This window comes from Falco naumanni, chromosome 8, assembly GCF_017639655.2.
Source record: "Falco naumanni isolate bFalNau1 chromosome 8, bFalNau1.pat, whole genome shotgun sequence".
NCBI classification, from domain to species: domain Eukaryota; kingdom Metazoa; phylum Chordata; class Aves; order Falconiformes; family Falconidae; genus Falco; species Falco naumanni.
The window spans coordinates 20,722,501-20,737,439 of NC_054061.1; the positions used below are offsets into that span (position 1 = coordinate 20,722,501).

At 50.3% G+C, this 14,939-nt stretch overlaps 1 protein-coding gene across 1 annotated transcript; it reads right to left on the reverse strand.

The window, feature by feature from the left end:
- Positions 1–5,047: 5,047 nt before the first annotated feature.
- On the reverse strand, positions 5,048–14,936 carry ZMAT2 (zinc finger matrin-type 2). The gene is made up of 6 exons (XM_040602693.1): positions 14,841–14,936; positions 11,749–11,842; positions 11,111–11,234; positions 9,883–9,956; positions 7,436–7,581; positions 5,048–5,901 (listed from the first exon to the last, which is right to left on the reverse strand). Exons 1-6 carry the CDS (start codon positions 14,856–14,858, stop codon positions 5,758–5,760), a joined length of 600 nt encoding a protein of 199 aa, XP_040458627.1. The 5' UTR covers positions 14,859–14,936; the 3' UTR covers positions 5,048–5,757.
- Between the last annotated feature and the right edge of the window lie 3 nt (positions 14,937–14,939).

The following is a 14,939-nucleotide window of genomic DNA, read 5'->3' on the forward strand; positions in this document are numbered from 1 at the left end:
CATCTCTTTGCAACAACACCCAAACAGCAAATGGATGCCCACATTTCATTTTGAAGTCCCACATCCCTGGGCTAAGTTGGTGGTTTCAGAAGGAAAAGGTAGAAAAAGGCACATTCTCCTTTGTCCCCGTTTCTGGGGTTTAGCCATCTGCTAGTATGGAGCCATCCTGTATCTCTGGGGATGCATTTCTGGAGAAGAAATTCCAATTCTTCTAGTCCTGGAAAGATATGGGGATGTTTTCTGCTTCTCTGTCCCCCACATCACTTTATTTCTCTTTCCCGATTCCCAAGAAGGGACCACCTTTACCTTTCCACCCTCCCCTAGATCCTGCTGGGGATTGTGTGGCCCCCTGAGACACCCCCCAACATCCCCACCTGCTCCCGGGAGCTTTGTAGATCCTCCAGGTCTCCCTTTTCTCCCCCACCAGCCCTACTTCTTTCCTCTCCGTCTGGGAGATCAGTCATCGAGGGTGTCGACACGCACACACCCGACTCCCCCGGGAGGATGGGGAGCGTGAAGCTGGGGGTGGTGTTCTGCTGCGAGAAGGCAAAGCTGCCATCAGCAGGCGCTTTGATCTACAGACAATTACAGACGAGTGTAGGACCTCGCTCTGCTCAGCCAATAAATAATGGAATTTGTGTGTTGACACAGACAGATTTCCCCCAAACTGTCAGAGAAGGGGAGACGAGAGTGAGTGAACGGGAGCCTGAGTGGCTGGAGGGAAGGGGAGAGGAGCGGGCAGGGGAAGGGGTAAGAAGGGCCTGTGGGAAAACAGGGAGAGGGGGCAAGGGAGGAAAAAAAGACCATGTTTGGGGAGGCAGTGCTGATGGGGGGAGCTGGGCAGGGAGGAGGAGAAGAAGCCCTAAGGAACACATATTTGTAGAGGGGAAGGAAAATCAAGACAGGAACTGTGGGTGGAAAGGGGGAGGGAGTGCTGCATACACAGCAGGCTGGAAACAGTGGGGAAAAAAAATCTGAAGGTGGAAAAGAAAGAGAGGGAGGAACAAAGCCATGGCAGTGCCCCCGGGGCTCCCGGGCTGCCTGGCAGATCACAAGCTCTCAGCTCTCTCTCTCTCGAGCAGGGACCATATTCCCACAGCCCTCCACAGAGTGGCCCTGACCTCCCCAGGCGCTCTGCACCGCGAAGCTGGTGACGGGGAGGCAGGCACAAGTTGGTGAAATGGTGCCACTGGTATGCAGCAAACAGTAGAAATTTGCTCAGAGATCACAAGTCCCCAAAAAAACTCCTGTGATGCCCTGTCCCTGTGCTCCCTCTGCTCTTCCCCATCACCCTCCCCATCTCGCCCTCTCCCTGATCCTTCTGCAGCCTGGAGCTGTTTATTCTGTGGCTGATAATGTTTTTTTATTTTACTTGTGACAAAGAAATACCTCCCCTTTGCTCAGGAGCCCAACCACCGAGCCCAGCAGAAACCATCCACTCTTCCAGCAACCCTCCAGCCCAATGTGGCTGTGGCAGCAGTTCCAACAGGGATGGGGGGAGCCACTGGGGCTGTCTCCTTCCTCCCAGTTTGGAACACTCAAAAGCATTGTTTGTTCCCTCCTGCCTCATCTGTGGCCTGACCTGGCTCAGCCCTGAATGAATGAATGAAGATGCACTTGCTGAGTTCTCCAGGCCAGGCACCACTTCACTGCAGGTGCCCCCACTCCCTCCTTGACCCTTCTTGAAAAATGGGTGTCCATGTTTCCCATCCAAGCTCCAGATGGGATGCAAACACCTCCCAGCCCAGGGACAACACCCCCCCCCCCCCCCCAAGTCTTTACCTTCCCCTAACCCAGCCTCCCATCCCTTCCCAGCTCCAACCAGCCCTTGCACAGATCAGGCTCTCCCCTGCAGCCACCTTGTCCCTCGGCATGAGCACAGGTTACGGGTTGGGCCAAGGGTTGACTGACCAGGGTGGCACTTAGTAAACTGGGTGTCTGCAGAGCTGGGGGCAGCAGCAGTGCTGGCTCCAGGGCTGTGTGGGATGGTGCTGCAGCAGCAGGTCATCTGACAGGCTTGGGGGACCCAGGAGCCTCACAGCCCATCCCCAGTGGAGCGGGACTTTGGTGGTACATCCCCCGGCACTGCTGTACCAGGTCAGAGCGAAGCAGAAGCAGGGGCTTCTGGGGATATCGCCTATGAATGTTTCTTAGCTTAATGACGGCAAATGGCAAGAGTGACTGCCTAAGTGGGGCAACGGTAGCTTATGGCCTCAGCAGTGGGAGGACTGGAGCTCCTGCCAAGCTCTTAAACCTCTCTTTTGGGAGGGAGGGATGTAAAGCTGGTGTAAATTGCTAAAAAGCTGGGTCTTTTTGCTAATAAAGTCACTGAAGCAGGTAATGATTCAGCTGGCCAAGGCAGAGTAACACACAGGGCCAGGCTGGGACCCCTTCTCCAGAATTGCTCCAGGTCCCTGATCTCAGCCATTTTACCGGGACAGTAGGAATGCTGGGCTGGATCCAGCTGCTGCTGCTCTAGTCCACAGCAGGACCTGAAGAGAGTGAGGAAGGTGGGCCAGCAGGAGAGGGCAAGGCTGCAGGTTGCCCAAGAGCCTCCCTGGTCCCTCTGAAGGAAGGAAAGGGGAAAAGCAGCTGGATGTTTGTGCTCAGCCCCCCCCCTCCATAAGGCTTCAGCCCTCCCTCCCAGGATGAGGCCAGGGAAGACAGCACCTGGGAGTGAAGTGGTGGGGGAGAGAAGTGGTGGGAACAAGAGAGATTTCTGTTTGCTCTAGGGTCTGCTGTGCCACCCAAGTGCTTCTCCAAAGCATTGCCATCAATGTTCAATGGGAAGGGGCTGTAGCAGGCCAGCTCAGGCTGAGCATGGTCCCCAGCCCAGCTGGGACAGACGGGGTGCAGGCAGGTCTGCTGAACTGGGAGATGCCTCCTACAGGTCCTCCAAGCTGCACACAGTGAGGAACTGCACTGTGACAGGGGCAGTCTTCCCTCTGCCCAGGCACTGAGAACAATGACCAAGCTAGCTCCAGGCACCTCAAAACACTTTCACGGTGAGACCAGGCAGGATACCCCAGCCTTGATGTGGGAACCATGAGAAACACCCCTCCTTACCCGACCAGATGCCAGTTTTAACTCGTGGAAGGGCTGCATCCCCTTTAGGCAAGAGGCACAGAGCACCCCAGCCCTGTTTGCTGGCGGGGGAAAGCAAGGAGAGCTGCAGGGCTGGGGCTCCCTCTCTCCAATTAAATCCCCAAGCCCTGACCCACACGGGCACATTCAGCACCAACAGCCTTTACAACTCAGCACGGAGATGGCAAGTGCTAGTGAAGACTCATGGAGAACCACTGTTCCAGCGTTGGGGGCCATGAGCAAAGGGTTAACACCCCACAGCAGCACTAAGCAGCGGTGGAAGCAAAGGGTTAATGCGGTGGGTGCAGGGAATGTTATCTGTCTCTTCTCTAAATACTATTTCCTCCCATGAAACCAGCTTTTCATCCTTGGCTAGAGGCAGCTCCCGCTGCTGGGAGTCCAGCAAGAGCTTGTATCTGCTGCCGCACACACCACTGCTCCCAGCAAGCCGCCGAGACAAAGAGTTGCACTCCCCAGTGCTGGGCCCAGGCAGCAGCAGCGTGGAGAAGCCCAGAGGATGCAGATGGCCTCCAGATGGAGTGCAGGTACGACAGGCTTTTTACCAAAGAGGAATCTCGGTAATAAAAGCCCTCTCCCACCCTGCTGTATGGCAGAGGGGTTTCCTCCCCATCTTGCAGGGACCAAGAGCAGCAGGCCCTGGGAAAGCGGGCACAGGCCTGGGCAGGCTCCAGCCAGCAGCGAGAGGCTGCACAAACAGAGCCACCTACCCAGGAAGGTTTTTCGGGTGCTGCCCATTTCAAACCTCACCCCTCAGATGCACCAGAATGGACAAGAACGGCAGGATGCTCTGTGGGGAAACCAAGGCAGCATCCACTGGCTCCAAGGTCACAATCCGGGACAGAGGGAGGGTGCAGGGCAGCCTCCGCCCCTTCCCCAGCAGCGCAAACCAAATTCAGGCTGCAGCAAGGCTCTGGTTGTCTGCAGAGCTGGTGGCTGGGATAAAATGGCTGCTGCTAAATCTTCTCTGAAACGTCCTAAACTTTTAATGCATATGAAACCACGGCAGCATCCCTTTCGCACCCCGGAGGGCACAAAGGCACAAGCGTCTCCTCTCTCCCATTCAGCCAGAGCCACGTGCTGCAGTCTGAACAGCGCTAGGTACGTGGCTGGAATGAAAGTTGCCCTTGCAGCTCGTGTGCTCAGAGAGCGTTTGCCGAAGTCAAAGGATTGCCAAGTTAAAAGGGTCAAACCTCCAAGGACAGTTGTATCTGACTGGCTATATATCATTTCAATAGCATCTTCAACGGGGATTATAATCTGAATTGAAGCGGAAAGACCTGAGGCAATGAAGCTGTCAGCAGTCTAAGATTAAGGAATTAAAACAGCAGCACAACATTACAGGATTTGTTCTAGATGTATTAGAAAGAGCAGGCTAAACACACTGCAGCCTTCCTTGGGTTGGAAATTTCATACAAGTACAGAGAAGGGCAAGAGCAAGGATTTCATCAATATACATAAACAGAGAGGAGAGTGAGACAGAGCTATGAAAACCCAGCCACGCAAGATATAAATCCTAACTGTAGACGGAAATGAGTCACACAAGGTTTGACTGAGGCAAATAAAAGCAGAAATGAAGTGGATTTAGGGAAGGGCAGAGGTGAAAAGACACTGATAGCCAGTAGACAGGAAAAAAATGGCCCTTAATATACTAAAGCTGGTAAAATCTGGAATGCAGCCCAGCCTGCTTTTGGATCACCTGCTGGAAATGCAGGTCCCCAGTGCTGTCCTCCCTTTCCCTTCCCCTTTCCACATTCTTACAGCCATCTCCATAATTACTTAAAAAAGCCAAGAATGATGTCAACTGTCTGCATAGGGCAACTGGCAGAGCCACGACAGAGGGGGGCAACAAACCTTGCCTTTGCCACCACCAGCTCTGCACAGCCTGGGAGGTGGGAAGCAGAAGCTCTCGAAACAAAGAAGGAATCAAACTCTCACCAAAGGACCCATTAAAATGATCCATTTATTTCTGGAAAATTGCACACACCTTTCTTTCATTCGCTTTATCCTAGATCAGTTGTGGGGAGGAATTTCTCCCCTGCCTTAAAGATACCAAAGTTATGGGATGAAACACAAAGAAAAGCGGGGAGGTATCCCTTGCAGATAAAATACACAGAAAAGTTTCGGCAACCCAGACTCCATGCAGCCACCAGCTCTGATCAGCACAAGCCATAAAGATGCAGTTGTACCACTCAACACCGCTTGTTGTGGCACATTTCCTTCAGTTATGTGATCCAAAAAGAAACTGAATCACTCCATGTCTCAAACACACAGCCCAACTGACAACTAGAAAAACTAGGGCCCAGAACAACAATGCCTGGTTGACAACTAGATTAATCCTGAACCAGGCCACCTGTAAAGAACTGTTGCACTTTATTGACACACAAACGTACCCAGCAGAACACTTCCCTGCACGCACAAGGCCACAGAGCAGTGATGAGCAGCCAGATCTAGGACACAGAAGGAGATAGGAAGCTAATGACAGGTGGAGCTCGTTCTGTAGCACAGGTAGAGCATGGAATCGCTTTTTGACTCCTCCAGCCAACTTCTACTGGGAGATTTACATACAAGTCCTCAATCAAGTCTTTTTAAGAGTTATCCAGAGTCCCCTGGTAAAAACAATCTGTTTCAAGAAAGAGGAGAGTCCAGAGCTGCTCAGTGATTCTTTTTGGTTGAACCAAAACCAGAGAAACCCATCACAGCTGCCATTTCATCATCCTCTTCAAATGTCAAATCTTCCTCTGCCCGCCTTTTCTTCTCTCTCTGCTTCTCCTTCTTGTAGGCTTTGGCTTTCTCCTCCTGCAGCAAGGGACAGAACAGCAAAACAATTTGAACCTCTGGAGCCAAGTAAGCTTTTGAGACACCTGGCACAGCACAGTTAACCCAAGTCCTACCAACAGCACCCAAGCCATGTCTGAGGAAGTAAAATAGCCAGCAGAAATCCTGGTCTGCAGTCTCTGAGGAGGAGGCTTCCCACTGTTTCCAGACCACTCTACCTACCAACCCAAGAGCAGAGTCACACACACAAAATGTAGCCAAAAATAAGCGTTAAGGAATGCTCTCTTCCAAACAAACTTCAGAAGTTTCGTCTGGAATCAACACTGAGGCAAGAAGGAGCTGTTTTTAAAGCAGCAGGCCTTTCCCTCATACAATGCCCCATTCCAGTGACTGTGATGCTGAATGTTGCTGTCTGTTGGCTTTCAGCTTGGCAGAGTGACAGCTGCTCACTGGAACAGAAGCTGAAGCTCTGAGCGGCTTTGGGGGGTTTTGGCATCAAAGAGTTTGTGCTGCTCTAATCAAAGTGTTTTGCTCTGCAAGGATCACAAGCCCTGGAACAGCGCCAGGCTTGTACCGGGCGACACAGAAGCATGGCTTCGGCTCCCAACTTAGCAACTGCTCCTGCCATTCCCATCACCGCCCGCTGCACTGCAGCTACCGAAGACAGCATGCCCTGCAGAAAGCTACACCTAAAGTTGCTGCTGCTTTCTTTGTTGCCATACATCGACTAGCAGTAACTTTTCAACCCACAGCACTCCCTGCCCTGCCAAGGCACCCGTCTTCTGCCTCCCCCAAACAGATCAGGCTCAGCAGCACCAAAGATTGCTCGAGAGCAGAGCACAGGGCTGCTCTGTGTGCACCCCAACAGAGCACCTCTGCAGTGAAGCAAAGCTTAGGGCTTGAGCAGAGACACTCAAACAGGCCCCAATATTTAACATTTCATTGTTATGCGACTGCTGATGGAGGAGAAGCACCCACAGAAGCTCCTCAACTGTCAGAACTTTGTCAGGTTTTCAAATAAACTTGATCTTTATGTCAAGGAGTTGACACTTAAGCCCAGGTTTGAGAGGAATCTGCTGTCTTTCACTGCCTCTATGCACATCTCATACCACAGCACAATGCTCACGAAGTCCTTCCACATTCAGGGAGGCTACAGAGAAGCAATGTGCCATGTGGAGAAGGATCACAGCAATCCTAAGAACCATGAAAGATAAGGGACAAAGACACAGGTCTGTTTATCAGAGCACACAAGCTCAAACACAGCCAACAGGAGACAAAAAATGGGTCCATTGTGAGGTTTGTGCTGCTCTCAGTGGAAACCTGAAGCATCAGAAGTTATCCTCACACAGAAATAGGGGAAAAGGGTTTCCAGGGACAGCAGCAGCAAACTTTTTAAAAAGCAAACAATGAAGAAACAAAACCCACTCACAGCAGCAGATAAGCCCATGATACCAACAACAAGGCTTCCGTGGAACAAGATTAGGAACCAGGGTTGATTTTCTCACAAAAAATGTTTCCGGGGAGCTTTGCTTCATCAGTCATTGCCCAGACTCACCTCCTCGCGGAGTTCCTTCATCCTCTCCTCAAAGTCATAATCTTTCTGCTTCTCCTCCATCTTCTTCTTGTTCACCTCAAAGCGTTTCTTCACCTGATCCAGTGTGGAACGCTCCACCCGCATGGACATGCCCAGATTTCTCTGGTCTAGAAAACAGGAGTGGAATCAGCCATGTGCGGCAATACTTGGAGCCTTTGACAGTCTGCACATAGTCCCTGTCCCCAATGCCAATTTAAGCATTTCAGTACAGCAGCATCTTCCTGCCCATGATCCATCCTCTCAAAGCAGCTTCCAGGCCAGACTACACTCACGCACATGGCCATACGCCCACAAGGCTCAGTGCTCCAACCTGACCTAACTGCACTGACTCGTGGGCTGCCCACCACTCCAAGTGCAGGGAGCAGCACTGTCCCCCCATACTCCCGAGTGGCAGAGCCTGGTATAGCCCAGCCCTCAGGGACTCCACACCACATCTCACCACGAACGTGCCAGGTAACCCAGAGCCAGCCCGGGGAGTGTGACACAGCAGTGCCTCCTCTCACAGAGAGGCACACACTTTGTGTCCTCGTCTGATCCCATATTCCTATGCAGACTGGGATTTCTTATGTCAGAGGAGTGGATGGGCTTTAAAGAGACAGCATAACCTAAACAAGCCAGTGACTACAACAATCCGTGCATTACTTGTAACAAGAAGGAGAATGCAGCCTATTCTTTTAAGGTTCCTTGTTAGGATGCTCCCTATCATGTTGATGTTCTGACACTTCAGGAAATTTAATCTTAGACTGGGGGAAAAAAAGGGTTGGAGTGTGGAAAGAGGAGCCGGAATAAAACTGACAGGCTGGCATCACTCAGCTGTGGGAGAAGCTAAACAAGTCATCAGTGGCACTCACTTAGAGATCCTGATTACACAGGACATTTCTAGCTAAAGCAGAGACATGAAATCTTAAGCCAGGCCTCTGATTCAGTGGCTCTTTAGAGCAGATTCCCAGGTTACTGCTCATGAGTAAGTCTAGGTTGAAGGGCCCCCCCCCTGCAATGTGTCCAGCCCACACTGCCTGGTGAATCCAAACAGGCTGTTGACTCCAGCAGCCATGCACATTGTCCCAGGGATGCATCAGCACTTGGAAGCTCAACCTACACACCAAGAACTAGTAAGAGAGCTACCAAGAACAAGCAGGTTTCAGCCAAATTTACAGACTGGATCAAAAGCTCCCAAACTTATTCTGTAAATCATATTACACTGAAGCCACTTTCCAACCCCAGCTTAACTCTTCATCTCAGGCCCATGCACAAAGTCATGCCAGGATTTTTGATTCCAGATGCTCTCATACGGACTTACTACTGATCTCCCAACATGGCAAACAAGGCATTTCAGCATCCTCCTCCCATTCACATAGAAGCACAGGGCTTTAACACGTTGGCTTTTCTTTTCCTAGCTACAGAAAACTCGCCCTCAGGTCCTCTTCTCACACACACACACACACATTTCTTAACGGTTCAAACAGCCAAGTGTGCAGGTCTGGTTTGCCTTTTTGTAAAAGGGCCATTCCTTGACTTCCACAGGGAGCCAAATCACCTTCAGGAGCGGAACAACATCGCAGGAGTGTGTCAGTGCGCCCTGCTGCTCCTTTACTTTCTCCACTTTCCCCACTGTCTGAACATGTCAAGGAGAAGCAGCACCCATATTTGTGAAATGAGAGTCAGCTCAACGAGGGTACAGTCCTCTTTTTCAAGTTAAACACAGTAATGGAACAGACTGATAAACCAGGAATTATTTTCTCTTGCCTTTATCTTGGCCTAGGTTGACTGCATCATTACAGCAATGGAGAGAAGAACCACAGATAGGTACAGGACAGTAACATCACCACACTGCTAAACTCCAGGGTCAAACTGCCCCACTCCTATTCCCACTCATCCTCATCCTCAGCAAACCACAGCCTCCATCCTTGTCAACTCTGATCCTTACTCTGGAGCTCAGGGGCTAGCTAGTTTTGAGCTTCATACTCAAATTCTACAAAGAGAAGCTTCCAATCCAAAAATGGGCTAGTCCCATACCTTTTACTTATCTAAGAACTTCTTTAAAGCCTTGGTGCTGCGAAAAAAAGCCTCTTTCCAGATTTGCAGAGGAGACATCAGGATTTGCTGACTCTGGGCTTCTTGCAGCACAGGCACTCTGAGAGGGAAAAACATGACCAACCTAACCAGAGTCACTGATCACTGTTTCTTCTGGGCTTATTCCATAAAAATGGTCCAGCAACCTGGAAGGTGCCAGGAGATAAAGGCAGCACCTCCACAGCTCTCACGAGCAAACACTGCCTACATCCTGATCTCCAAAGCACACTTTCATACATGTATAAGCATCCAGCCCTCAGGCACTGGTGATGCACGGAGGGAACAGCCCACAGCACTGCAGCAGCCCTCCAACAAGGCAGGAAAATTCTCCTTACGTTTTTTGCCATTGATGTGATCCAAGAAGTTAATGGAGTCTTTCACCACGCAGTCGCATACATTACAGTAATATCTGGCAGGAGAGAGAGAAAAAATTAACTCCAAAGCATGAGACAAACCTCATCTCACAGAACAACTATTTGAGATAATCGACAATGTGTAATCTGCATATTGCTTGGGATATGGGTCCTTTCTCCACATCAAGAGGGAAGCTACTTCCATTATGGAGAGCTCCAGTGAAAAGAAATGTGCAAGAGCACACCTGACTGACAGAGCTGCCTGGGTTAACCCTGGAGGTACCAACTCTTATGCTGACAACACTCTGACAGATGACAGAAACCAAATTATGAGCTGATCTGTAATAAATGTGTGAGCCGCAGCATCTTCCCCTTCCAGTCCAAAACCGACAGGGTGGGATGGACTCTGTGACACTGCAGGGCTCGACTGCCCTCCTCCAAGGCAGCACTGGCCATGCAGCCCTGGTTTCTGGACTGCAGCCTACTGAAGGCTCTCACCTGGTTGAAAGGTGAGTCCTCCTGGCCCTATCACCTCACAGGAACAACTCCCTGATTTATATAGCAGGGCTTTCTGCCCATCTTAAGATCTGTTGCAAAAATCCAGCCAGGGTCTGCACTTCCATCCCTGGATGCTGTTCAGGGCTGTGCATCTTCCTGGCACTGCTGGCTATTAGGCTACGACAGTGAGACACTAACAGGCTTACCCTTGAGATGACACAAACTCAGTGCATTCTTTTCAAGCTCTTGACGGCTTAGGGTGAGCTAAGAATCCTTTCAGCCTTTGGTCAAACGCAATCCACACAAACAGTGGCCAAACACCATTCCTAAGGAAAGGTATCTGGATGTTTCTCCCATTCCCAGCACACATATATCCAGATCAGAAACTCAAATCAACAGCAGATAGGCTCTCACTGCAAGCAGGCCTTCTGGCTAAAGAAACTCAAGCGGGCAGCACAGATCTGCCTCAGTTGTTTCTACAGCTGGGCAACACCAATATCAAGAAATAATGTCAGAAGGAGCTCAGCCAGCTGCATCTCTTCTATATGTTACCCGAGAAGACCCAGTTTAGGTGTAATAAAGTGCAGCACCACTGCACCAGGCTCAAAACACGGGGAAATCCACCTGGTGCACTGTAAGGGCTCCCTGCTGTGTAACAGACCCCCAGTCCCACCACCAAAATTCTGAGACTAACAAAAAGACCACAACCTACCCTCCCATCTCTGACTGAGGGGTAGTTTTGGTGATAACAATGGTTTTCCCCAGCTTCGACTCCAGGTCCACTTTGTAGTCTCGGTGCCGCAGAAGTTCCCTTTTGACAGGCTGAGCTGGTTTGCCTAAAATATAACCAAAAAAGCAAAGCATTTACCAAAAGATGGTCAAGTTCGACATGTTGGATTTCATGTTGCCCTTGAAGAGGGACCTGCCAGGACCTGGGAATTACTTGATTCATGCAGAAAGTGCACTTTTTTTTTTTTTTCGTAAGTCAGTAAAGGATATAATTTCCTCCTCACTATTTCCTGGTTCCTATTAGAACCAGGTAGGTCTGTGAGCTATCTCCAGCTCTGACTTGGGTCATATTCTGAGAGGTCCTTGTTTCCAAGGGCTGATTGCTCCTCTTCCTTCCCAAAGAACAGGCAGATAGAGGAAAAGGTTCTCAGTAATTACTTTTGACAAAAACATATATTCAGTGGCAAGTGGAGGAAAAAGGATGGGAGGAAGCAGCCTTGAACTGCTGCTATTTCCCTTCAGGATTTCACTTCTAGCTGTTCTCTTCCTCTCAGACTCAAAGGGTTTGGGTGACTTGCTGCCAAATGAGCAAAGTTTGCCTGGAGTCAGTACACTACGCACCATCTTTCTTTTCTCTCTCTTCTGTGAGCCGCTTTTCTGCAAGTTTCTCATATTCATCTTTGTCCCACTTTCGGCGGAAGTCCAAGTTCTTAGTCTGAGAAGGAAACAAAGTGTATTAACATTTATAATATAGTTTCACTACCTCTGAGGGGAGACTGGGGAAAGAGGTGGAATCACTTGGCCTGTGCATCCACAGCAGTAAATTAGGGGCACTACATTATATCCCTATATCCTCTGTTTTCATACCTAGGAATTAAAGATGCAGCTTAAGATAATAACACTCAGCAGGCCTACACCTACTTCTTCTAGAAGGATTTCAAAGTACTGAGAAAAGTAATGAGTTTATCTTAATAGTTCCTGAGATGATCACCCAGGCTTTTTGTTTAAAAAGCAGATACAAATGGCATTTAAATTGATTGATCTAAGACCTCAGAAGTGCCACCTGGCAAACACAGCACAGTCATTAGCAGATCACACATACTTCTTCCAAAAGTCAGTTAACCCAAGTTGCAAATATCAGATGAGGAAGCTGTGAAACACAACACCAGCTATAAAGAGTTTGATTAAAACACAGGAGCACGGAAGGCTGTGTATGCCTACTCTCAGCAGCATGTCTACACATTGCAGGAATCAAAGCGCCAAGTTTGCTATGAAATCATAGGAACTAGTATGGGTTTTTCAAGTGAGACACGTGTACAAGCAATTCAGAAAAAAACCTCTGAAACTCCATCTGTCAAGGCAGGGTGTGGAGATATCAGGGAAGCACCTGCACCAAATGCAAGGTAAGCTGTCCTGCTCCTGCAGCTTCATGCTGTTGACATGCAGAGAAGGGAAGAAACACCTCTGAGGCAGACCGGCCCTTCGGCAGCTCCCCGCAGCACTCTACACTAGCAGCAACAGGATAAATTGCATGAAGAGGAGCTGAATTCAGGTGAAGCTGGCACTATAGACACAAAATACTATTCTTTTCAGGGGGATTTTTACCTAGTCGCCAACACTGAGGGCAGAGGTCACAGGACAAGAATCCCACTTCCTTTCATGTCTACTCTCACCAAATGAGCACAGCCTCTTCCCAGTGTCTGCCCCATCTGCAGTTAAGGCCCCTGCACCTGGTATCGGTCACAGCTTGTAACTCAGACACTTGTTACTTTCTTGAGAAGATAACTCTCCTGTGGTTAGAAGCTGCATTTAACTTGGCACTGCAGTGAGAGGCTCTCAGTTTCATATCAGAAAAAGCACGGATGTGTTTTAAAACACCTCTGGGAAAGAAGGAACCCCCTCACACCTCACTGCTTTCTCCGTTCAGCCAAATCAAGAATCCAATCACAATCCAAAGGAAATAAATCCCATTTGAAGCTATAGCAGCAGCAATCATTTAATGTTTTCTCCTCTGGCAATCCTTCAAATGGAACGAACAACTACTGATAGGAATGAAAAAGCCCTAGGGAGGTATAGAAAAATTCTCATTTATTCCCAGAGCTTCTTAAGCACTTTAAGCATGTCATAACAGGTTTTATTAACCACCCTGAGCCAAAGAAAAGAAAATATCACCGACTGTAAATTAACATTTGGGGGTATTTTCCAGAATCTAGACATTCCTGCATACCAGTGTATTATCACAAATCATAGCTGGTGAGAGTCTGGAGAGGAAGCAATTTACTTGCTGCTTCACTCTTCTGTTGTAATAAAAGGAAATGTCTTCTGCTGCTCTTTTACCAACCTCTCTTGTCCAGGCACAGGCAAAGAAATCAAACCCAACTGTGTAACAAGACCCTGGCTAGAAATTATCTGAAGGAACTCTTCTTAATTGGTCTGGTGGAGGCAGGGGTGGCAGTAAGCCCTAAAATCTTTATCTAAAAACTGCTTTGGGTGACAGAAAGTATTGATGAAAGAAGTAAAAATAATTAAAAGCCAGAAGTGCCCCAAAGCTTCCTGTTCCCTCCAGAGTCAGACAACAAGTGATCTGCCCCATATGAGCATCAAAGCTCACCAAAGGACTCTCAAATCTGGGTCAATCTAACAGGAACACAACCACCAGCAGCTGAGAATGAACCACAGGCCCCATCTCACGTCCAGGCAGATAATCTGCTCTTGACCCCTCTCAGCACTGCTCACTTCTCAGCCGGCGGCTTCAAGTGAAGGAAAGACTGGCCAAGAAAGGCAGGAAAACACAGCCTCCCCCAGTGCTGACAGCTGCCTGAGGTATTACTGGAGGTGTTTAAACCAGTCTGGGTCTCCAGTCAGGCTACACCAATGGCATCCATCCCACTTATCTGATCTCAGCATTCCTAACAGCAAATCCTGTGGGATCCATAAAGGCAGAAAGACCTCATTGCCACACTACACAAACCAGCAACGCCAATAAAATAACCAAGTTACAGAGGAACCACTGGAGATTTCAGAATCAGTGTCACAGAAAGGGCAGTTTCTCCATGCAGAGCAGTCAGCAACAACTCCAGCAGGACAGCGTGAGAGCCAGGCAGGAAACAGGCAACCCTTTCCCAGAGGAGCCGAGAAGCAACAGGGCAGGTCAAGAGAGGGAACAGGAGCTGGAGGCTGCCTGCACGAGCTATTGCCCAGCCCCAGGGGACCGCTGCGATGGGCTGATCCCCCCGGGAAACTGAAGGTAGGTGGGCACCCCCACTCTGGGGATTGGGGCAGGTTCGGATCTAGTCACGCCACCCGGCTGCAACAGGGGCTCCCACGGGGGAGGCCTGGCCTCAGCAAGGGAAGATCGGCGCGAGGTCCCCCCCCTCCTAGCCCTGAAGGAATCGGGGCCTCTCGGCGAGTCCCAGAACTCCCACCGCCCCCACACGGAGAGCTCAGCAGTGCAAAAATCAGGGACGTGGCCTCCCCACATGCTCCTGCCCACCCGGGCATACCCAACCCCACTCCGTCCCCAGTCGAGGGGTCCCTCACCCCACGGCCTAGCAAGCAGGTCCCGAGCGCGGCCCAGCCCCAGCGGCGCGGCCCTTCCCGCCGCCTGCCCCTCCCGAGCGGCCCCAGCCGTCGCAGCTCCAGCCTCGGCACGGCCCAGGGCCTACCGAGCAAAAGAAAGCGACAGGGGCGGCCCAGCTGCCGCCAGCACCTACCCCGCTGCCCGACGCCATGTCGAGGGTGAGGGCGACAAGGGAACAGAAACTGTCGCGCGATGGCGCCCGGGCCGTAAAGCGAGGCAGTCCGCCCAAGTA

Coding starts and splice junctions, on each gene's coding strand:
- ZMAT2 (XM_040602693.1), bottom strand. Junction 9,957..11,110: donor CCTCAGTCAGAGATGGGAGG/GTAGGTTGTGGT, acceptor CTCTCCTGCCAG/ATATTACTGTAATGTATGCG. Junction 5,902..7,435: donor TGAAGGAACTCCGCGAGGAG/GTGAGTCTGGGC, acceptor CCCTTGCTGCAG/GAGGAGAAAGCCAAAGCCTA.